A 25,576-nucleotide genomic window follows, 5' to 3' on the forward strand; every position below is an offset into this window, starting at 1 on the left:
AAAACAAATAGGAAAAGGTTCTCCAGCTATCCAAATAAAAAGAGAACAAGGAAAGAAGAAGTGGGATCACTGGGAGTTACGCTATGTCAGTACACAGCAGAGGTGAAAGGTACCTAACTAGGGCTCCAACACTGAAGGAGTATTTCACCTCCATTTTTAGGAACTAAAGATAAGAGTGCTGAGGAAGGAAACAACACTAGTGGAATAAGGGTACACCAATGAATCACAGCCATGACAGAAAAATACTTCAAATAACTAAATGTACTTAAAAATGCAGGTCCAGGTACTCTTACAATTGGAGAACAGCAACTATAGTTTTTATATTTAAGAGGGGAAAGAGATACTGAGGAGCTATCAGTTTGCTTCCAAATGAAAACTAAAGGAAAAACTGAACAAAAACATTGAAGTAAACTGAAAATCAATTACAGTCACACAGATATTAATTGTTTTGATATAAGTTAAAGATATAGTGCCAGACTTACATGGTAGCTTTCTTTGTTAGGAGAAATTACTTCTGCACAACATAAATTTTATTGGATCTCATCTAATGTGATGAGATCATTAAAGTGCTTGTTATGTTGCTGTACGTGGAATTAAATGCAAATCTGGAGGAGATGGAGTTTGTCAGAGGAATTATGGGGTCAGTAAGAAAATGATGAAATGAAAGAAATTGCTAGTGAGAACTGAGCAGTGCTGATAGAGAAAAGTGTCAGAGTGGGCTAATAAACTTTGATGTTGAAACAAAGTTACAAATCACTGCCAGTATAGAGGAGGACTGGGATACCATAATGAACTGGGTTAACCTTGAGCATCAGAGTAATAGAAATGGGATAAAACTTAATAATTCATGGAAAAAGTCATGCATTTGCGGATGAGGAAACACCTCAAACTTGTACTATGTAATCTGAGAGCTCCTCATTTGGAAATGATGGGGAAGGTGACAAGCTTAGATAAACAGCTCAATCACAAGATGACCTTGACTTGCTAATATAGCTATAAAACCAGGCAAAAGTTAGAAATGTCTGGCTTGATATATATAAGATAAGGAAATAATTGCAGTATGTTGGGGAAGTGATAGGAGATCCTGGAAGAATCCTTTGCACTGTTCCTTTTTCATCAGTGTTCAGGTAGGTTAAATTAACTCCACCAGAGCAGTGGCCTACAGGACAACTGGGGCAATGAAAGCTTATCCCAGGAGAAAAGGCTAGATAAGCTTGACTTATTTAAGCTAGCAAAATGAAGATGATCTATAAAAGCAAAAGATGATTTCAAAACATAATCAGCCACCATCTGAGGAGGGGTATAAACTATGAGCAGAACATCTGTTGTTGGCCCTGCAGGGTTTTTTTTGTGGCTGATACAGGGACGTAGTGATGGACACTGAAATAGATGCACCATTTAGCTATTTCAGAATAGAAACTGGAAACTTATAATTGCTTGTTATCTGAATGATAATGACACCCAAGGGCAAAGAGTATATAGCAACTCTGAGGCAGGGCGAATGGATCTGCAACAAAACTGTCATCTCTAGTCCTGCCTGGAAAAAGATGCTAGTGTTTAACATCAGCGCAGAGTTCAAGTTCTTGGTCTCTTGGCTACAGAGAAGATGGGTGGGATGTTTTTTTTCCTGTCACCAAACAGTATTATCAGTTACCAGGGAAAAAGGCACTAAGGTAAGGACCACAGAAGAACGCCCACAATTCACTTAAGCAGCTGAGGAGCTTCCTTCCAGACTGCCAGGACTGAGCCACATCCACGAGCACAAGCGACATCGTGTGGCCAGCTGGAAAACATCCAAGAGGCGAATGAAGCCCAAACATCCCAAAACAAGCTAACAAGGAAAGACAACACTGACTCCAGTGGGAACTGTATTATGCTTAGCTCTTGTTTCCTGTGAACTCAGTTGCAAAGTCAAACAAGTTTTACTTTGATGCTTCTTTATTTAATATTAAGAAAATATAAAACATCAAAAGCCAACAACCACATACTGCTTATTATTACATCCAGCTGCAGTCATACTGTTAAGAGTAAATTTCCTGAAGTAACTGGCCAAGATAAAGCAGTCTTTCTCTCTAATTAGGCTCTATATGAACAACAACTGCCTTCTGCATGGATATGCCTCCTGTTTTTTCCAATATGACATCCATTCTAATCTAGATATTCTAAGGCTGCCTTTCAGCACATAAGGTTCACACAAACAGCAGGAGTTACACACTTTGCTAGATGTCTGTTTTCCTAAACATGTGGCACTTAAAATGATGGATTATGGTAAATGATTAACTATTAAACATCTACACATACAGAAACAAGGCGCATTTACCCAGATAGGAGATACAAGCTTCACTCTAGATGCCTGCTACTTACACAAGCCTTGTAGTGATGTGCTTTGCTGTGAGATGTATTCTTCTGGGCATAAAGCTAAGGTAATAGGCTAAATGTCTTCTAGAGCAGAACAACCTTCTGTGATTTGTCAAAGGCTGGACAGATGAAGGCAGGGCTGTTTGCACAGTATGTTTGGACATATTGCCAGAGATGATCACAGTCGGATGTCTGCTAACACCTTCACTCTGCATGTAACCATGTGGCACCAAACCCAAAAAGTTTATTTTGTCTGATACTCACTGACTACACCACAGAGATGGGGTTGAATGTCTGAGTTATATACATCTGGCTGCTCTCAACCATGTGTATCAGAGGCAGAGAAGCCACTCTTCCATGTCTGATGAGGCACGTGACAGACTACAAATACACTATATATGGAAACTGAGTAGAGAAGGAATTACTTAAGATGTCCACGGGTAATTAAACAGTGGCTGAATAAAGTCAGAAAAAAAGGAAAAAAATAAACTAACAACTGCGAATGTCAGGAAAAGAAAACTTCCTCAGTGTCATTTCTGTATAATTTCTAATTGGGTAACAGAGCCAACTTTTATGAGGGACAGAGAAACGCTGACAAAATGCAATCCAGAATGAACTACATAACCTATATGGCATTGGCGCAGAGGCAATTGACCTTGACCATCTATCACATTTCTACTTTTAAAAGCTCCACATCCCCAAGAAAATAAAAAGAAAATAAAAGAAATGCTCCTTTAGAAGTGACAGATATAGCAACATTCTCATTAAAAGATATGACACTGTATGTTGTTCCTGTATAACATAGTTCTTGGTGCACTATAATACCTACTTCTCCCTTCCTAAAATTTGTGCACAAAGATCATTCTCTTAATACGTAGAAAAGCATCAGATAAAGTCCAGAAAGCTTCCAAACATACCCAGTGTGCACACTACAATGTAAGGCTTAGGTGTTCATTTTTGGGCAATGATGTATAGATGCAATGTGTGTGATAGGTATAGATGTTGGGTGTGTAATTCCTACAGTACCCTGTGTGCACATGTACGCAGTGTCTGGGGAGACTAAGGAATCAAATCCCTTCAGGTTAGACCAGTGAGACTGATAATCCAAAGCAACTTCTTTATCTTATTACAGCCTTGTGACAGATTTCGTAGCATCTGTTTTTCTTCTTCCTTGCATAGCTAAGCCATAATTTCCTTAATGTGAGTTGATGGAGTCAGCGATCACGTTACCAAAATGGCCACAAGACTGACATCCTAGCCCTGCTGCCAGGCATGCCTCACATTGGATGCATTCTTTTGGAAAACTGCTTCCCCAACTTGCTTACCCCAGATGACCTGCTACTGCTGTATGGTGAAAAGTAGAGGAAGTAGGGAAAGGTATTATAAAAAACACCTATTCAAATCTACGGAGCAAAGTGTTCTTTATGCTTTATCATGATACAGAAAAAATGGCTCAACTAATATTTAAAATACACAGTTTGTATCAAGGAGTAATTAGCACAAGTCAACCATCTGCCCGATAGTACCATGCTGTCTATTGAAAATACGCAGCAGTACTCACGGGAGTAGCCAGCAGTCATGCCCTCCTGCCCCCTCAGGAAATTTTCTCTGTCGCTTCCGGCAGTGAGTGACAGGGATCTGGTGTCTGAATCTGGGGAATTAGTTCTGGTGTCCATATCTCCTTTCAGTATAAGCCAACTGGTCTTTAGCTGGAGAAAGTAAAAGCCCATTACAGGATTCAGGATTTAACATCTGAATGCCGTTCTTCTACTTCACCTGTCTGGAAAGTCTTTTGAACTGATTGTATATTTATGCTTACTGCAACTTGTCCCATCCTTTATCAAATGATAGAAGTTGACTACATAATGGGAAACCCTGTTAGATGCTACAACTACCAAATACTTTTAAATTACAGCTGGACTGAGTTATAGTTTCTCTGTTGATTATCTGCCCACTGCACACCACTTTAGAAGATGCACTATGTAATTTTCTTATAATTAATCTTCTGTTAACATTTTTCTTGTATGTTAATATGCACTCTTGGTAATAGTCTGCAGGCTTAGCTGGATCACCAATGTATATACTGAGAAAATCCATGAGCTAATTGCTCTTAATCTCAATATCCATATTTCTTTCTTTACTGTAGACTGTAGATTATAAGCCTCTGGGTGAGATACTAAGAGTTTCTGTATCTTCTTGGAAAGACCTAAAACCAGTAATGATTATTTCAGTTATATGAAAGAATACCTTTATGTATGAACATGTTTTAAAAACCAGCTGCTTCCAGAAATATCAATGGACTACTCACTTTCACTTTCATTCTTTCTGATCATTACCTTCTTACTGTCCTGATCCAAGCTTCCATCCTCCCCTTCTGACCTTCTTGCTGCTGGAAGATTAAGTTAATTTTAAAAATTAGAAGAGATTACTTCTTTTTTTTTGTCTCCTGTTTTGACTGTAGTAACATTCCAAATATTTTAAGAGGGGGAAAAAACAGTTATAAAAAGAAAAAACAAAACCAGAGCTGGGCAGGAAATTCAATAGGCAGAGCTACGGTTTCACAGAATTACTTAAAATAATTTTGAAATGATTACAGTAATACTCATCCTTCAGGCATATGTTGAATTTAGACAATCTATTCCTGATGGATCTTGAACCTATCTTTTTAGGAAGAAACTACTTTTGGGGAATGATTAGTGGGAAAAAACTGACTTCATAACCTAGGGAGAGATGTATATGCTCACTGTGCACAGGAGTTAGTAATTTCCCCAATCTTCTGTGTTACCATGACCATGAAAGTACATATGGTTACACAAATACTTCGTGGTCTGCACACCTGGGTCTCCTATATTCCCAAAGAGCATAGGCAATGATAGTAAAGAAGACAGGAAGAAATTTGATATTACCTCTTTATGAAATCTGCAAGAGAGGCTGTATTGGAATCTAAAAAATCTGTGGGTTAAAATCAGAAGAGCCCATAAGAAGGTAGATTTTGTGATGGGAGTCTGTTACAGACCACCCAGCCAAGGAGAAGCAGCTGATGAGCTCTTCTATAAACAGCTGGGGTTAATCTCTAGATCAATGCCTCTTGTTCTTGTGGGAGACTTCAATCTTCCTGATATCTACTGGAAGTACAATAGAGCAGAAAGGAAGCAGTCTGGGAGGCTCCTGGAGTGCGTGGAAGACAACTTCCTTGCACAGTTGGTGAATGAACCAACAAGGGAAGGTGCCCTCCTGGACCTGCTGTTTGTGAACAGAGAAGGCCTTGTGGGGGATGTGGCAGTAGGTGGACGCCTAGGACAAAGTGATCATGAGATGATAGGGTTTTCTGTTCTAGGTGAAGTGAAGAGGGTGGTTAGTAGGACAGTCGCATTAAATTTCCAGAGGGCAGACTCTGAACTCTTCAAAAGGCTGGTTGGCAAAGTCTCATGCAAGATAGCACTTAAGGGCAAGGGAGCCCAGGAGGGCTGGGAGCTCTTCAAAAAGGAAATCCTAGCAGCTCAGGAGAAAGCCATCCCCATGTTCCAGAAAAAAAGCTGGCAGCTTGGTTGAACAGAGAGATCTTGAGTGATATCAAGAAGAAGAGAAATGTTTATGGGCTCTGGAAGAAGGGACAGGCCTCTCACGAGGATTACAGGAGGGAAGTGAGATTGTGTAGGGAAAAAATCAGAAGGGCTAAGGCTCAACTAGAAATCAGATTGGCAAAGTCTGTGAAAGATAACAAAAAATCTTTCTATAAATATATAAATAATAAAAGAAGGACTAGGGAGACCATACAGTCCCTATTGGACGCAGAAGGAACAACAGTGACAGGGGATGACAAAAAGGCTGAGGTACTTAATGCCTTCTTTACCTCAGTCTTTAATTGTTTATAATATTTCTTTAGAAAGTCGTTCCGTCTGTGTACAAACCCAGGAGCTAGAGGAGCAAAATGAGGCTCCCATGATCCAAGAGGAGGTGGTCAGAGCCCTGCTTGCCCAACTAGACACCCACAAGTCTATGGGGCCGGATGGGATTCATCCAAGGGTATTGAAGGAGCGGGTGGATGTGCTGGCCAAACCCCTTTCCATCATCTTCCAACAGTCCTGGAAGACTGGGGAAGTTCCACTGGACTGGAGGCTGGCTGATGTTGTGCCCATCTACAAGAAGGGTCACAGGGAGGATCCAGGGAACTACAGGCCTGTCAGTCTGACCTCAGTGCCAGGGAAAGTCATGGAGCAGGTGATCTTGAGTGCTATCATGAAGAACATGCAAGAGAACCAGGTGATCAGGCCCAGTCAACACGGGTTCACAAAAGGCAGGTCTTGCCAAACTAACCTGATCACCTTCTATGACAAAGTAACTCGGCTGCTGGATGAGGGAAAGGCTGTGGATGTATCTTCCTGGACTTCAGTAAAGCCTTTGACACAGTTTCTCACAGCGTTCTGCTTGAGAAACTGTCAGCCTCTGGCCTGGACAGGCGCACACTCTCCTGGGTGGAAAACTGGTTGGCTGGCCGGGCCCAGAGAGTGGTGGGAAATGGTGTGAAATCCAGCTGGAGGCCAGTGACAAGTGGGGTTCCCCAGGGCTCAGTGCTGGGTCCAGCCCTGTTCAATGTCTTTATCAATGACCTGGATGAAGGCATCGAGTGCACCCTTAGCAAGTTTGCAGATGACACTAAGCTGGGTGGAAGTGTTGATCTGCTGGAGGGTAGGGAGGCTCTGCAAAGGGATCTGAACAGGCTGGACCACTGGGCAGAGTCCAATGGCATGAGGTTTAACAAGGCCAAATGCCGGGCCCTGCACTAGGGGCACAACAACCCTATGCAGTGCTACAGACTAGGAGAAGTCTGTCTAGAGAGCTGCCTGGAGGAGAGGGACCTGGGGGTGTTGGTTGACAGCGACTGAACATGAGCCAGCAGTGGCCCAGGTGGCCAAGAAGGCCAATGGCATCTTGGCTTTTATCAGAAACGGTGTGACCAGCAGGTCCAGGGAGGTTATTCTCCCTCTGTACTCGGCACTGGTGAGACCGCTCCTCAAATCCTGTGTTCAGTTCTGGGCCCCTCACCACAAGAAGGATGTTGAGGCTCTGGAGCGAGTCCAGAGAAGAGCAACAAAGCTGGTGAAGGGGCTGGAGAACAGGCCTTATGAGGAGCGGCTAAGAGAGCTGGGGTTGTTTAGCCTGGAGAAGAGGAGGCTGAGGGGAGACCTCATTGCTCTCTATAACTACCTGAAAGGAGGTTGTAGAGAGGAGGGTGCTGGCCTCTTCTCCCAAGTGACAGGGGACAGGACAAGGGGCAATGGCCTCAAGGTCCGCCAGGGGAGGTTTAGGCTGGACATTAGGAAAAAATTTTTGACAGAAAGGGTCATTGGGCACTGGAACAGGCTGCCCAGGGAGGTGGTTGATTCACCTTCCCTGGAGGTGTTTAAGGCACGGGTGGACGAGGTGCTAAGGGGCATGGTTTAGTGTTTGCTAGGAATGGTTGGACTCGATGATCCGGTGGGTCTCTTCCAACCTGGTTATTCTATGATTCTAAAATTCACAATTTTATGACCAAGCACTTTTCTGATTATGTTGCCCTCTTAAAGAGCATTTTAACAAAATTCATTGCTGATATTTTAGATTTTACTGTTTTACTGTTGGTTTGTTTAAACTTTCCATCTTGCTGAGAAGAAAAACCCAAAGCTGAAAACCTAAAAGCTATTCATTAGATAGTTTCCAACCATCAAGTGTTTTTTTACTTGTCTTTTATGGCCCAGCATTACACTGAATTATACCTCAGAAACTTACAGAAAGATAATTTCAGATAACTTCCCCAAATGGTGATACTTAAAATCTGACAAGTTGCAGTAAGAAAAAAAATCTTTGAGTTAGAGGTGAAGATCTGTAACTGTAGAGGGTTTTTTTCTTAATTTAATGCGTCAAAAAAGGCTGGTTCACAAAATAAAAACAGCATTACTAAAAAACTCAAGGTTTTCACAGTTAGCATCCTGATGAGGGCATTTTCCCAAAATGGCAAGGTCCTTCTCTGAGAAAGAAGTAGAAAGAAATATCCATATATGACAGATAAACAATAAAGACCCTACATTGCAAGGACTTAAATTTGGTTCACTGATATTTTGGAAGCACACCCTGAACTACCAGTCAACAAACTGTTCCAGGTTATATGTATTGATCTTGCTCTCACTAAATCAGGAATCCATATAGAGAGAACCAGATGGAAATTGGTTTTGGATTTTTTTTTTGTTTCAAGATGTTGATGTTTTCAAAGAAAAAAAAAACAAATAATTTTAATTCAAAGCTGTACTCAGATTTCAAATGTTCCATGGGATCTCAGGAGCATCTGACTGCAATATAGGTAAACACCAAGGTTCTACACAGGGATGCAGAAGACTATAACAAAACCCAACAGTGGTCAGGAAGGCCTGCCCCTCCCAAGTTCCTGAGAGTGCTTTTACAATACATGGTTAGCAGATAAATCCAAGTGGCCTGAATTTCATCTGTCCTGTGCATTAACTTCCCTGCTACAAAGGATACTTCGTTCTGCTGTGAATCTCAATGTGAACTGCATGTTTCACATGGATCAGTGCTGACATTGCTAACATGAATACACAAAAAGAACAACAACAAAGGCTCCCGCACTCTTCACTTTCTGACCCCAGCTCTTGGCCTGATCTCTCATACCTTCCATTCTTCTACCACCTTTTTTCATTCTGAAGTTGTGTGTTTTTAATAGAAACACAGAAGCTGTAGCTACAGCAAATCTGTTGGGCACTGCTGTAACTGAAACCTTTTAAAGCTAAATGTTTTGGAAAAGCTTCTTGCACTTTTTGTTTTAAAGAACATTTTTGTACTTGTTTGTTCAAACTTGGTCTCTTCAATGAAGGAATGTTCTCTGGCTCCCTTTCAGCATGTATCAATTCAGTGTCCTGTTAGCCCGAGGAGCTGAATCATCAGCTGCTCATGCATTCACACTTTAACCAGTTCTTCCAGAAAGAAACGTAATGTTTTTATTTTCATTTTTTGTTGTTTTATTGGAAGGAAAGTTTGTTTATTTTGGTTTTTTTTGAGTCAGTGTAAATTATGTTTTACACTTCTGTAGAAAAACAAGCATGTATTTTCAACGTAACTATCCAAACTCTGTATAATCTATAAAAGAAAGTTTAAAACTTACAAATCTATAGCTTAACACATATATGTTAACCTATAGAGACTGCTGACTCCACAATTTAATTCTTTGCTCACTCCAGTGATTATAAAGAACAACTCCATAGAGCACTTTAAAACTGACACAATCCAGACTTTGACTGCACATCTGATGGATAGAAAATTGATATAAAAATGTCTGGCCTGCAAAAAAAAAAACCTGCTGCTTAGAATCCTCCTTGCAAATGAAAAATATCTATAAAATTCAATGAAAATTATATAGCTAGGATACAGGACATTGGAGCCATAGCATCAGCTTGAGTAAATCAGTGAAGCTATGCTGATTTACAGCAGACAATTGTAACTTTGTACTTGCACATGATCTTTCCAAACACCACTACAATATTTAACTTTTTCCTTTGTCAGTAGCTTTTTTTTTGCTCAGCCTGAGTAATTGCCTCAAATGATTTGTATATCTAAAGACAAGAAGGAATTAGAGATCTTGAGCAGACTATAAGCTCGGCAGAAAACACTAAATACAGCACTAAACACAGCATTAAACCAAACAGATACTATCTTTTTGCCTGAGAGGTAACATTAATTTGTCCAAGATTAGGATACTGTCAGCAAAAATGTCTATCAAAGACCAATACCTACGGTGCATTGAAACTGCAGCAAGTCTGAGCTTGCTCAAAATCTTACCCAGATAAACCCCCGAGGTTCTATAAATCTGGATGATATGAATGTTCTGCAGCTATGTAGAAGTCAGAATTATTCACAAAAAACAGATAACCCAACACATGGTCTGAAAACAGGAGAGCAACCTTCTGTACTTACATGGTTAATAACATTCCATAGACAAGATAAATGCTTTAGAAGTTCATGTCAACTATGAATTACCAAGGCAAATCAAAATAATATTATCCCAGTTTTAGAGAACTTACTGAATCCTTGTACAGCACAGTATACAAAACACTATATTTCATGATACATTTTTTTCCTTTTGCATTTGAGATTATAGAAACATAACGTAATGCAAAGGTTGCAGCAAACTAATTTGGAAGTTAATAAGCATTTCTTTAGAAAGATGTGTAGAGAAAACTGCAACAGAGAAAAGCAGACTGTACCATGCTGTTTGTAGATAGGAGGTTTCCTATAGATGTTATCTTTTACGCCAGTGTCTGAGGAAGAGGAAAGAGAAAGGAAAGAACAAAAGAGTAAGCAAGAGGTTCAGACCTGCTCTTGTCTCTTCTCAACAACACTAAAATGCAAACACTTGAGCAAAACTGTCCATTCATTCACTGGTAGGTCATTTACTGGCTATTACAAGAGAACAAAGTCTGACCTATTAACTTTACGTATTTAAAACATTTGGTATGCCTACCTATGCAGCATAATCCCCATAAGTCCCTCAAAATGTTTTAAGACACCTCTAGTGGCATCCTTCTGCTGAAATGTAGGTGGTTATATCTGCACTACTAATGTATACTTCAGACACAACAAAGAGAAATCGGCTACGCTTGTCACTACTTAAAATAAAATTCATATAAAGGTACAAGAAAAAGTCCTTGAAAAAGGACTTTCTCCATTAATTATAAAGAAAGCATACATGTTCAGATATTTAAATCAGAAGTGCCCAATATTCTTACAGGAAATCCTATAGTTTGTCTGCATTTTGAATTGTATAGCTGATGTGGACTTGAAGGAATTTTTTTAACACCTCCAGAGGCACAGTCCAGAGTTCCCATATCATGTTGGACATACATCAGATGTACTTAGTATTCCAGACTTAACTAATCCTTAATTACAGTCTGTTCATAAAAATGTTAATCCCAGAAGCTAAACATAAATAAATTAACTAGTCCATGGAGCAGAGATATGCTTAGCAGTCAAAAGCTAAACAGTGTGGACATAAATTTCATGTGCTTGTAAACTGAATGTGAACTTGAAAACAGTATAGCATGTATGTAAAGACACAACCATACTGAGCTTCCAGGTGGGCTAAAGTCCTTTTGCTACTTTTTAAGTTTATGTTAACGTGACTATTTAATTCAGAAAGTAAATGGTTAAAGAAAAAACCCAAACAACCCCTCCCTTCAGCCTGCACACAAATTCAACAGACCTATGCAGCAAACGGTACTATAAATAATTGTATCTTTGTAGGCTTAGTGACATTTGTCACTGTGTGCCCCCTCTAACACAAATTTTTAATATGCATAAGCACATAGATCTCTTACTTCTTTATTTCTGAGACCAAGTTTAACAGTTAACAGATCTTTACTCATCAGACATTTTCTTCCCTTAGAGTTTGAAGTTAAGCTCACAAATCATAGCAAAAAATTAGTCACAATCAGAAAAGAATAAAGAGGTGCCAGCAATTGAAGACCAGAAGCTAAGCAGTGAATGCCTACCTGGAATATGGAAATGCCTAGGAGCCTGCTGATAGACAGAAGGTGAAGATTTGCTGTCTGAGTACATGGATAAGCTTGGAGTGCTCCGACCACTTTCACTGCCTCCAAGGGGAAGAGCAAAGAAAGCAGATAAAAGAAAAAATGGAAAGCAAAGTAGAGTATTTCAAGCATAAAAGCTTGTACAGAATGACTTGTTAATCCAACAATTTTGAATATAAGGTTTTTGTAAAACCCATTATTTTTCATCACAGTATATTGCCTCAGTTACCAAACATTTCATCAATAATTAATATCCGACAGATAATGTCAGATTAAACTGCCCCACTTTGAAACTAAAGCTTATTTTTAAAAAACACTTTCAGGGAGAAAATAATAGGATAAGAACATCCACAATCTTGTATGTATTTTGCACAGCCTTAACTGAATAATCTATCAGTCCAATTTCTGAAAAGTTTAATGCTATGGCTCATAGCCTGCCACTGAAACCAGTAATGAAATCACTCAGTAAGGTTTAAATTATCTCAAAGCAGGACTAGAGTAAAAAAAAACAGATGCTATGGTTAAGTCAAGTCAAATAATACTGCAGATAAAACTGACAAAAATAGATGTTGAAGTTTGGTTCTTAATTGCAAACCTTTCCCACGGGTAACATGCCACAGCATTTTATATTTATGCAAACAAGGTTGGATTATCAAGTCATGGATCTATAATGCCATAGCCACTTCACCAAATTTCAAGATATACATATGATTGATCCATATTCATTTTTTCACTTGTTTTGTCAAATACTCATTAGATACCTTTCTTTTCCTCTTAGCTTATTTCCTTGAAGCACATTCTATGGCATTATAGTGCTGCTTGGCAAACAAAAAAGTAAAGCTCTACTTTTTTGGGACTTGTAAAATCCAATTAATTTACAGCACTGTTAAGCAACTGGAAGCCAAACGTGACATTTACTCTAACATAAAATAGCTGTTAATTCACTGTTATTGTTTTAGTGTGGATGGAGCATAAATTTAATGGCTAGTAATGATGAAATTACAGCAAGTTTTTTGGGGGTAAAGGAAGTGCAGCCAGCTCACAGCACTAGATCTGTAACTCATTTCTGCCTTCAGGGACGGGAAGTTTTATAACCATAAAACTACTGGAGTACCATAATTGTCTCGGCCATGCCCATGGAAGTGGTCTCTACTGAACCCTCGACTCTGTTGAAAAGCAGTGAACATGACAAGCATGGTCATCTGTCTGTCACCAAAGATATGCACCATTGAATTCAACTGAGTAGTGACACTGAGTTCAATGGGAGCAGAAGTGGGTCAAACAGAGTCAGAAGAGCATGCTATGTATCTCCTCATGATTCACTAACTAATCAGTTTTAAATTTTGTGTCTGTTATTTTCACAGCTGGTAAAAAATTAAAACTCTTCAACTGTTACCACTGCGTACTCAATAACAGGAACTTTGAATTGAAAAAATATAACCAGAGAAGTCTAGAAACTGAAATCACAACTGCACGTGACGATACCCTATGGTCCTTCCAAGAAGTAAGGGGAGAATTACAGCACTACTCGAAATCTGGTTTGTCACCACCAGCTTGCAGTCAAGTTGTCCTCGCACAAGGAATCATATGGTTATTCAACTTCTTGATTCCCACTTTGGCCTTGGAAATAAAGAAGTTGTGACAGTTTTTCACTGCCCATTTATTAATTCTGTCATCATTTGCTGCTTGCTGCCCAGATGCTTGGCCATCCCTACTAAATGGAAGAAGCCTAAAAGTCATTCCAACTTTGAAGGCAAGGAACAGCAGTAGTTACCTATTTAAGTAAGGTCCCTTCAAGTCCAGTGACCTTAAAAATCTTGTAATGTCATTCATCCCAAAGTGATGTTACTATTAGGATTTTTTAATGTAAAAAGAAAAGGAAAGTTTTCACAGTGTATTAATTTGTATTCACAGTGTATTAATTTGTCATTTACTTAAAAATTAGCATATTATTAAAAACTTATATTCATATATGACCTGCATGAATAATCACTTCATTAAGCAGTGACCCCAAGGTGCCAGCATTGTACACGCATAAGAGTCATTCTTCAGGAACAGGGCAGGGTGTCAGCAGCATATTTTGGGGAATCAGGAGGAAGCCTTGATTAAAAGGAATAAACCTGTAAGAAGACAGGATGCAAGCACAAGTAGCAGAGGACAGCAAATCTACAAACTGCTTGATGCAAGGATCACCTGGGCAGAGCAGTTTACAAAGCCATCACCTGTAACTTGCTTTAAAGGGGAGAATTAAAGATGAGATGAGCGAAAATGTTCTTTCAGCCCACTCATACAAGCTGATGCATATTTAAATTATATTTAAAACTCGGCCAATGATTTGAGCAAACAGAGCAGCCTTATATCACATTTTACATATAAAAGTAAGTATTAAATATTAAAGCAAACTGAAGACCCATATAGAAAGTTCAGTAGGAAAGTAAGTGTAGGAAGTCCAGACAATCATTTAGTGTAACTATAACAAAAATCTCTAAAATGACTCTTTGCCAAGAATTTATCTCTTTCAAGGTTTGCCTGGTATACACTGAAGAAGAAGAAGGTCTCGGAGAAAATAAAACTACCAGAGAGAGTGATTTTTCAAACTTTTGGGTTTGCTTTCTGACCCAAGCAACTGTAGGCTCTGATTTGCTCTACTGGTCAATGCAGAGCAAAAAAAACCAGAATCATGAACATTACCCCGGATTTTGTTTCACTTGGAAAGAATCTGTAAAGGTTTACTTTGAACTTGATTGTCAACCACAAGAACTTCCTTGTGTCTTTTGGCTGCTTACAGGATAGGCTGCTCTTTTAACCTCATGTGTGTGGAGCCAACTGACTAGAGGTCAGATCATGCTTCCTTTTCAAGGGATTGTCAGGAAAAGTATCATATTGTTTATACCTCCCTCCTAGTCAGCTTTTCTCTTATCTAGGAGGATGGGAAACTTGATAACGAGTTACAGTAAGAGTTGTCCAAGTTTGGGATTGACCAACAAACACCACTGGCCTGACAAGGGAGATGTCAGAGCCTACTCCTGAAACAGGAACTTTTAGTACCTCTGCACATGGTGCATTAAGCTACACAAAGTTTTTTGAAGTATGATGACTAATTATTTTAAAGTTTTAAAAGCCAAAGCTTTGTTTTGGAAACTGTGCTCCTGCATTAGAAAGGCAAGACACATTTTAAGTAAGCATTTTTTCAGTAGGGCTCAGCACAGCCTGTACACTCACTGACTCCATCACATCAAGAGGAAGAATTACACCAATCCTAGGTACTAGGAATATCACACCCTATTACTCACAAGGGCACAAACTGTGAAGCTTTCTTGAAGCGAAGCTGTCACAGAATTTATTCTGAAGATGTTCTGAAGACAGAAATCCTTAAAAAAGCACAACCAAATCATTAGTCTGCATGATAAAGAATAGTTCATCCTATTCCATTTCATGGGAGCTGGACTACACCACACTGAAGAAAGAATAGGAACTCAGTAACCACATTTTTCACTGGAAAAATGATGAACCATGTAATTCTCAGGATGAATCTGATGCAAACTCAGTGAAGTCAAAAAGAAGATTCTGACTGTTTTAATTTCCCTACAGTAGCAATGTTTCTGCCTCCTGGAAGCTTAAAGATGTATATTTTTATGGTGATTGTGTAGTGCTGGTTTTACAAAGATTACTTGTAGTACCATTAACCAGTGTACTGGTTATTTCACTTCTTTAAAACTGAAGTGGCAGCATTAACCTTGGTCTGGATACAAAGCAACTATTTCTACAATCCTACTCTTCCCACACTAACCACTTGGAAAAAAAAACACCCCAGCATGTCGATGACTGCAAAAGGCTTCTCAAGATAAGGAAAAAAATACAGTCTGCAACTCAGAGAAAAGAATTCAGAGAACTCGAAGGGGATGGGGCAAATCTTCCGATTCCTTTCAGACTGAGGTGTTAAATCACTGTAAAACAGTGGATAATCTATACAATCTCCACAGGGCTCAGGATTACATATATAGGAAAATTATAAACAGGCTTGTCTGCCTCACAGGAGGGCTGTGAGGAACTGCAAGCTACTGCTTGCAAAATGTTTTAGCTCCTTGATAAAAAGTGCTGCAGAATTGCAAAATATTGTAATTTTGTTCACAGTGCTACTCATCATTTGGGCACAAGGAGCTGCCACTTGAGGATTTCTTCCTCCAAACAGCAGAACAAAGTAATTGCTGCCGCTCCGAGCAACAGCAGGTAGTACAGGAGTGCTGCTAAGCAACTGCAGGTGGGCTTTCAAATAAGAGCTTTCCATACACTGATATCATGCACTGCAGCACACTAAAGAGGTTTTTCTTACTCAATACATCAGGCTGGATGATATCATCATTTAGAGGACATCAAAAAACTGTTCACACCGTGCTTCAGGAAATACCAGGGTGTGTTGCAAGAAATGTTCTGGGGCGTGGGGGAAAGAGTTTTCCAGGTAGACTTTAAAAAGGCAAAAAATTGGAATTTTTCTTCCAAAATTTTTTCTCAGGGACCACATCTGGGAAACTCAAGCGTGATTCTGTTCCTGCTTCTACCAGTGAGATTCAGCTGACTTTAGACTGAACTGTTTCTGGATGCATTAGGCTCAACAGAGATGCATTAGTTATTCTTCCAAAAGAGTTGAGTGCCTGCTATTCATTTCTGTTTGCATGTCTGGTTCCTGCAGAGGGTCACTTCATTTTATGTAATGGTCACGAAGGCAAGAAGTTTTGCTTTATTAAACTGAACATTACATAAGAGTCAAGAAACAGACACTGAAAATGTTTAGCATTCATCATTCATGTCTCCCCTCTGTTAGTATTGTTACTAGAGAGCTCAGGGGAAGACACGTGGTAGCTGAATGCCTTCTTTCTGACATTTGACGAATTAGCTAAAAAAAACAGCCTTTGTCCCAAAAGCTTTTGGAATTTCTCGTGACCATCTCAAGAACACAAAATGGTCATCATATAATGTTAAAATCCACCGTAAAAAAAATTTAATAGCAATGAGTCTGGACTCAGTTACTCTGTTTTATAACATTATTTGCTAATCAGTTTAGGTATATTGATTTAATCAGTTTATTTAGCATATTTTTGGTAATGCTGCAAATCATATGAAGAACTCCTAAATGTAGGTTAGAAGGTTAGGTAACTGGTCATCCAATGTTGGATCCAATGGATAAGCTTGTTATAATATTTATTTAATATCACCCAAACAGGATAAACATTGTATTTGAGAACAAATAGAGTTTAAAATAATTTCTCTCTCTACTTTTCATTAGAAAATCTAACTCCTTTCCTCCACCCCTTTGTAAAACACTTCACAGTCATTGAAAAAAAAAAAAAGCAAAAATAAAACAACTCACGCCCGTTCAGTTCTTAAAATTTACACAGTACATCAAGAACGCACTTGCACAAAATTAAGACAAGTTTTATCCAAGTGGAAGCCATGCTTGCACAGACATAGAAGTGAAACACATCTGAATAAGTCTACAGTATCACAGCACGGTTTTGCATTCCTGGACCTTACCTTTGAAGAAAGGGATGTAATGATGTCTGAATGTAGATGTAGGGCTTGGGTGTTGGGACAGGGAGATGCAGCTACTGGTACCAAGACTCTGAGTACCAGCTGGGGGCAACAGAGAGTAAGTGAAAATAAACTATTTAGTTCACTTACTGAAAGCCACAAATTACAATGCCATGCTTTTCTTCAGGAACATTTTCCTCCTGATGCTTAGAAAACATATAGTTTATCTTTAGGACTTCATCTTTATCGTGATATTGCTAAAAAACATCACAGTGGCCATACTATGCAGTTGGCCAAAGGACACAGGCGTTCTGCAGACAGAAATGCCATCATATAAAATGGTGAGAAAATAATGCATCAGAAAATATTCCAGAAAAGGCACCATGAAAAGCATAGCTGCACTCAGGGGAAAATCTGCATATTCAGAAGCTGCAGGAGGGAATGATATATGCTTATAATGGATCTAATGAAATGAAATGGGGGAAGTCTTGTCTCTGCTGAGAACTGTGCTACCTGTGGGTCCAGTTCTCACTGCTGTCGGTGCACACTGGTAGGATTTAGCTCACAACACACCAGGGCACTCAAGTGCATGGCTAATTTAAGCATTTGAAGAAACATCCTGAAGTTATTTGAGCTCTGAAAGTTAGACATGTGGTTAAGTACTTTGAAAAACATTCTCAGAAGTTATCTTTGTTTGCTTTGTGGTAATAATGTCCTGATAACATATTTTGGATGACTAATGGCAATTATTAAAAGTGGGAATTCTGATGACTATCTTATCAATGAAGCTGTAAAACATTAAAATTAATTTGTAATTTCTTTTGTCTTTCCTCCTTGCTTTAACAGTGTGCAGCTAAGCTTAAGCATGACAGCTGCCAGACCTTCAGTGGACACTCTCTTTTCCTTTCCTCTCCTCTCTTTAACAGATCTTTAGTACTCAATCTCATTTCCACTTTGACGAAGAATTTCCATAGCACAAATATTCGACTCCTGTAAAAATTGTGTTACCCATAAAATTTTCATTCCCACTGGAAAGATTAAGAACTCCCAATGTTCCAAACTAGTTTACAATTGTAATATATCCCCAATAAAATTAAAAGACTCCAAGAAAACAATACAAATACTCTGATTTCTACTCAAATGGTGTAGTGGAGAAAAATTAGAATGAATTTAGAACAATTTAGTTGAGTCTTTCTCAGGATAAAGCTCTGTAAGAAGCCCAAATACAAATGGGCATTTGTATAGGACCCCCATGCAACGATCAAAAGGGGTGATGCCTTCTCTCTGTGCAACAGCACCATAGCTGCCACTACAGCCCGAAGCTGTAATAAACACTAGTGACCACTAGTCACTCCTCCAGCTCTTGCACTGTGGAGAGGAGACCTGGATCATAGCCCTGCAGTCTAAGAAGGGCTAATGAAGTCACTCTATCACCCTCTTGGCTTTGTGTGCATTCACTGCTACCAGACCATACTGTGAAAGAGCTATGGATTGAATGTGTAGCTTCGGGCAGGATGGGACCAGGATTAAGTCCTTTAAACTGTTCTACCTTCCATTTACAGATACATAAAATCTATCTTTCTGTTTCCATTTTCTTAGATGGTTATTCCTAAAGCACTTGTTTCCTTTTTGCCCATGGGACTCTGTTCACGGTAAATAAATCACTGCTGTGAACTACTACTCCACCATAAACACCTGCCTGCTCGAGTCCACCTTACTTACAACATAAAACAAAGTATCAGAAAAATCTAAAGAATAACTAAGGCTGCCTTTCAATTACCTGGTCTGCTGTAATGCTGAGGAGAATGGGAGGTTGGAGTGTAGCGGCCATAGCCCAGTGAGCCAGCAGAGCTAGGACTTGATGTCCTGTACTGCTTGAAAGATTTGTCATCTTGGTCACCCTGAGAGGAATAGAGGAAATATACGTTAGGGAAATCACTTCTGAAACAGGAAGAATACGCCATTTTGCACATTTCTGAGCTGCGTAGATGGAAGTCCCTGCTCTTGTAATGCTCCATGCAACCCCAATGAAATGAAGAGACTTTCAGCTGTAAGCACCTTCACTGCAGTGCGACCAAAGGAGCTCTGCCAAGTATCAGAGAACAGTCATGTTCCCATGAAAGTTAGCACATACATGAATTTAAAGTGACAATATAATTTGAAAAGATCATAACACTGTAGAAATGTTGATTCAGGACAGTGTAAGTCCCTGAACATACATAGGTGGGTGGAAGACAAGATCAGGTTAGTGTGATAATGCTATGGTCACTTTTCCCATATGAATGGATGCATAATGACTACAACCAACACAAAAATCAGCATTTGTTACATCACAGAAACAACTGTGTCTGATGTACAAATTGTCCAGTACACCATATTATAACACGGCCATTATCTGTTAGGCAACTGATTTAAACACTCACATATAGCATTAGCATTAATAATGCAGCATTGTGCAAAGCAAGTCATACAACTAATTTCCCTCTAAAACCTTCACTTCAACCACTTAAAACAATGTACACCCATTTCAAACCCCTCACTCTATAGCTAGTTAAATTACAATGGCAATTTGCATGTAGTGTCTTCCTAATAGTGAAAGCATTACTAAATGTATCAGATATGGAACTGATTTTTGCAAACTAGCTATAAAAGTAAATTCAAATTTATTGTTTCTTCTAAGACAAGCAAGAATTGGGTGGAATTAACTTTAGATTAGAACAAATCAAGATGACTTGGAGATTCTCCCTTATGAAAAGTCTTACTCCAAAAAATGCTTCCCCTCTCCTATTCCAGTAGGAGTGAATGAAGATATGCTGCTCTGTAGCAGGTGTTAGTAACTTATCATGAATCCTGTGAGATCTTTAGACACCTGTGTGACTCCCACTGGATCATTTATTGTTTAAACACACCAGAGATCCTACTTAGCCCCACCATCATCTCCCAGATTCCTATCAGGACAACTTAATTATATCCATCCATTCATCATTAGATGAAACCAGTTTCCCATTTGGCTTCTCTGGGATTATTCTTGACTCTATCAATATATCGAATGTTCTCCCATCACCAGTTTTTCTCCTCTGGCTCAAGCATGTTCTGTCCCTTCCACCTCACCCCAGACCGCATTTTCAAAAAATGGCAAATCAGTTTTGTATAGTAGTAAGTAGTATTATTGCTTTAATATCAATGTCAGAAGAAGTTATACAAACCAGGGGGAATAACTGAAGCTTTCCCAAGCACGCAGCATCCTGGAATTCTGCCACTAACTCCTCTATGCCCAGTTCGAGATGTTTCCCTCCTGAAGCAGTTACGTTACTTAATACACATTTTAACCCATATGAAGAGAGTTACAACTAGTATACCAATGTCTAGAAAGTCCTGCAATGATATTTAAACACCATAGGAGGTCAGCTAATGGTCTATGATGTGTCCAGTTGTATGATAAAATGGATTTTTCCTCTAATAAAATCCCTGCAACAATCCCTGGTGACAAGTTTGATGATGATGCCTGATCACTGATCACAGACTTTAGAGAAAGACAGCAAGCATGGCAAAGCTGGACAACCAGGAGAATTCACAGAACACCAAACATGGCAGCACCAACCTCCATGCTATTGTCACTTTTGAAATTTAATAGTATGACTGTTTGATAACTGGCAGCTAATTTAAAGGAAATTATTATAATCTTCCAAAACAACAAGATTTCATATTGATTATTTCAGACCTTACCTTTTCTGTACTTTGTGCCTCTGTAAGGAATTATCAATCAAGTTCAAGAAATCCAACATTAAATAAAGCACATTTTTATTTTTAAATTGTCAATTAAATTATATGTCTATTGGTTAACTTCTCTGTTTAACCAGTGCTCATAGTGACAGTTGATGATCTACAGTTCTTAATGAAAATTCATGATTCTCCACTATTATCAACATTTTGCAATATTGATTTCTTAACACAAAACTGGGATAGTGGAGAAATTAGGAAGGCCTATGATATGTAACTGAGTTACTATCTGGGAAGCTGTGTGAAACACTTTCACTGCTTCCAAGGTGATGTTTCTTGAAATGATGACTGGCTTTGATCATTAATGCACATCAAAATACACTGACCTAGAAGTTCAGGTATGCGCAAATGATTTAACAGTATGTGTGCATAAATAGTATAAGTACTTTAACTGTTTGTGAAATAAAAAAATAAAAAGAAAATAAGAGAAAGCTATGCCAAACATTAAGTTAAGTCAACTCATGCTGGCAACTTTAAACGTAAACATAAATCATATTTCCCAATATAATTTATTTAGGAGAGCTTGATGAAGTGACTACCATATAAACTTTATTTTGGAAAGCAGAAACGTCGATGACAGTGGAGATAGATGAATACAGATGAAAACCCAGAAGCAGAGCATGTATTCAACACAAGTAACACTGTGAAGATAAATTATAATACCCCATGCACTGCAGAGGCAGGGGGCAAACCCCACATTTCAGACACTGCTGTTTACCAGGTTTATGCATCACAAAATGGGTCAGAAGAGGAGAACAAAGGCATTGGGGATTACCTCAGTAGGTGCTGGAGAGAGCAACTGAGGTGACTGCAAACAGCAACACACAACAAATTAGTGATACAAATTCATGCATGATGTTACTTGTGAAAAAAACTACGCTTAAAATATCAATATCCATGTAGAACACATGATACAGTTAGGAAAAACACCTGCCGATTAAGTTAGGGCAATTTTTCTTTTTATTTGTTTTTAAATAAGTAAATAAGGGATAAGATATAAACTCTTTGATATAAAGCTTTTGTTGATTTTCCTTACTACAAAATCCCAGAGTCTGGTGAGGTCAGTTCTGTATTGCACAGAGTGCTGTTAGTAGGGAAACTGCCTGAAACTAGATGTGACCACTAGTTAAACCTGTATAGAAGCAGCTCCAAAACCCGGACCAGAATTTTGTTGCTCAGACCAGGCTGTTTTAAGGGAAAGAAAAATGTCCATACTATTCAATTTTTAATTAAACATAGCAATTTGCTATGTACCATTTGTTTTCCTTTCAAAATTAAATGATAAGTTTGGTTAGTTGAGCAAATCTACTGCAACTATTGCAGCTGCAGGAAGTAGCTGCAATGCTGAACTCTGGAAGAAAGGATTTTCGTTTCCCCTGACAATATCAAGTATATAAATATGTACAGCACCGTGAAAATGTGCATGTTGGACTGTAGGCCACTGTCGTTACCCCTCCTAGTATTTTTCTTTTTTAAGACATCACTGAGGTCCTGCTGGCACAAATGTCTACTTCAGCACAGATCTACCTGAAACAGCATTAAGCTGCTGATGCAAACAGGAGGGAAAGAGCAGATGTGGCATGAAACACACACATGAAATGTGTGTGCTTCAAAACACATCTGTGAAGGTGAAAAACCGGTTGGTCCCTGTTAAGGCTCGTATATTATAATAATTGTTAAGTAATGTGCCTAGCTTAAAGTTTGCTTAAATACATCCATATGCCAGCAACTGCAGCTGCAGGAGATGCCCATTCCTGGGTCCATGTGGGTTTTGGGAAGTAAGCATGGAAACAGATGTTTTCTAGGTAGGTTCTGGGCTGCTTCTCCCAATTAAACCAAGATGCCTACTCCAGCCCAAGGGAAAAGGCCTTCTTTCATGATGTGGTCCCCTTTATCTTCTGTTAAGGTATGTATTTTCTGAAAGGGATGATGACTTCAGTTGCCCCAATAAGCCCTTCCTCTGTCAGGCTAACCACTGAGCTACCCACTAAAAGCAGTTGGCAGCAGCAATACTGTCTTTGCTGTGGGTTTGTTGCTTGCTTTTCTTTGGTTAGTTGGGTTTTTTTAGAGCTCAATGCAACTACTTTCTATCCCACTTCTGAAAACTGCAATGCTGAAATTCCCAGAGGTCACAGCTGCTGTGTCCCAGCAAACGCCAGAAGGTCATATGGAGTTTTGCTCTGGCAAAGGAAAGGAGCAGAAGCAAGTGGCCAAGATGATGCTGAGGGGAGGCAGGGGGAAACTGTCTCCAGCAGCAGCTCAGATTTATGCTGGGTGTGATGGTTTTATAGCTATCGCCTTGGAGCGGGTGCAACGAGTGAGTCCTCAGGAGCTGAGTGGAAGGCTGTTTAGTCTATGCACCTCCTCCAAGACTAGATGTGACCTCTGTCAAGTCCAGATGAAAACAGGCAGTTGAAGCAGGCCAAAACATTATTAGCACCCACAAATTTTGATGTAGAAAGGAAATGTTTATACTCTGTGTTCAGGGCTAGGAAGTAGCATTCAGTTTTGTGAATTCAGAAACCTAAATGCCATTTAAATCCTCTACCAGATCCAATCGTAATTCTTTCAGCATATGTTATATTAGAGCTAGTGTGGTTCAGCACTGTACAAAGAGGGTTTGGAGAGTGTCTCCAAGATCTGATACACTTTACCTGAGAGCAGTACTAAGACTTCAGTAGCAGATTAAGTGCAAAAGGTGTAAATGATAGCAGGATTTAGGCTATTATTATCAGTATGGTTATTATTTATTGTGTTTATTTCTATCCTTTCACTTATACCTATAAAGAACAATGGAGATGTCCATTCTACGCCGTATGTATCCTGATAGCATACCTGCTTTATCTAAGAGGTCTGATTTGTAAAAAAGTATCTACAATTATAAAAGAAATGAGAAATTGAAATATAAGGTAGATATGAATAGGGAAGAAAAGCTAACTTGCATGACAGGAGTTATACACAAATATGCTTCACAAAACCCAGAATCAGGATTAGTAAGGTTATGCAAATCAGGTTTCATTAGCAAAAACTGCATGATATTAGCTGCGCATATGAATAGGTGGAAATGCAGGCATGATACGAGGATGAAATTTAGTAGGTTACAGTTGAAAGAAATTTGTGCATAGGAAAGTGATACACTGTTGCATTACCGCAATAATATGGTACACTTTAAAGAAAATAAGCGAGTAATGAAAGACATTTGGCTTTGCTTCTGATGTTTGCATTATAATTAGCAATGGCTCCTGTCTCCTACCACATGCATGTAGAACTTCCCTCATAGAAAAACATATTTTAATTACATGTCATCTTCTTAAATAATGATCACAGAAATCAATTTTTTAATTTCCATAAAAATAAAAAGTGAAATGAACATCTCAGGATTTTTTGGAAGATCTTGTGAATGACTGGATGACATGGCTCAATGAACTGAAGTTATAAAAGTAAGGGGTTTTTTTAAACTATTTACATGTTTAAGCGTGTTCAGCAACATGTTTAATGATGCACATAAAATCTCAAATTCTTAGTAAAAAAATACCCATGTTTCAGTACCTCCCCGTAACTATGCCTGTCATCTGAAGAGTAACTGATATATGGAGAATAGGAGATCATATCTGGGCGGTCAATGTTATAGATGGCTTTATTTTTAGGAAGAGCAGCCAAATCCCTGTAGTCAAGAATTTCATCTCCAAGCTTTGCCTAAGAAAAGGAGGAAAGAAAGCAGTGAGCATAAGAATATGATCAGGATGCAAAAAGCAAAGGATAGAGAAGTATAGGTAGAAAAGTCACCATCATAATAGTAACCCCCTTTTTCTTTTGGCAACAATTTAAATCTTTTATATTTACTACACAATGCTAAATATTACTGTTGGGTTTTTATATGCTGGTGCTTTCTTCTTTTCTTTGTGATTCACATTTGGCTAGTATGAGTAGCATGGCATCATTCCACTTCCCTTGGTTATATCCTGCTTACTGTTAGTTGCACAGAGAGACATGGGTGATGGATACTGTAATCTTCTGCAGGCAAAACTCCCTTCATTTTAAAGTATTTTTGCTGTGTGGGGTTCCCCCATCAAAAGCAGCACTGAATAATCAGGTACGTATTTCCAACATATACTCTCCAAATGCTGAAAAACCCTACTCAGGTCTTTACATTTTTCCATTCAGTTGTATCCCCACAGCTTCACCTCCTTTCCTGACTGTTTCTAAGCAGCTCTTAATTACAGGTCAGAAACCAGAAAATTACAGATGCACACTGCAGTGAATTATTTGGAAGATGGCAGATGCCACTTCAGTAAAGTTCAAGTCCTTTCACAAGACTCACACAACCAACAGAT

The 25,576-nt window shown here is 38.9% G+C and overlaps 1 protein-coding gene across 14 annotated transcripts in view; it reads right to left on the reverse strand.

Annotated features, from left to right (window-relative positions):
• The window catches only part of ABLIM2 (actin binding LIM protein family member 2), a 149,865-nt gene that overhangs the window by 19,953 nt on the left and 104,336 nt on the right, over positions 1 to 25,576 (reverse strand). For 3 of the 14 annotated variants that reach the window (XM_069856379.1, XM_069856388.1, XM_069856389.1), the window contains exons 10-17: positions 24,792 to 24,938; positions 22,018 to 22,050; positions 19,243 to 19,363; positions 17,466 to 17,564; positions 11,895 to 11,996; positions 10,611 to 10,664; positions 4,695 to 4,747; positions 3,920 to 4,067 (exon numbers count right to left, since the gene is read on the reverse strand). In XM_069856379.1, the coding sequence (XP_069712480.1) occupies positions 3,920 to 4,067; positions 4,695 to 4,747; positions 10,611 to 10,664; positions 11,895 to 11,996; positions 17,466 to 17,564; positions 19,243 to 19,363; positions 22,018 to 22,050; positions 24,792 to 24,938 (757 nt within the window). The remainder of the gene's footprint in view (positions 1 to 3,919; positions 4,068 to 4,694; positions 4,748 to 10,610; positions 10,665 to 11,894; positions 11,997 to 17,465; positions 17,565 to 19,242; positions 19,364 to 22,017; positions 22,051 to 24,791; positions 24,939 to 25,576) is intronic. The other 11 variants (XM_069856380.1, XM_069856383.1, XM_069856381.1 and 8 more) reach the window with 11 other exon arrangements.

Source organism: Phaenicophaeus curvirostris, chromosome 4 (assembly GCF_032191515.1).
Source record: "Phaenicophaeus curvirostris isolate KB17595 chromosome 4, BPBGC_Pcur_1.0, whole genome shotgun sequence".
In the NCBI taxonomy this organism is placed as follows: domain Eukaryota; kingdom Metazoa; phylum Chordata; class Aves; order Cuculiformes; family Cuculidae; genus Phaenicophaeus; species Phaenicophaeus curvirostris.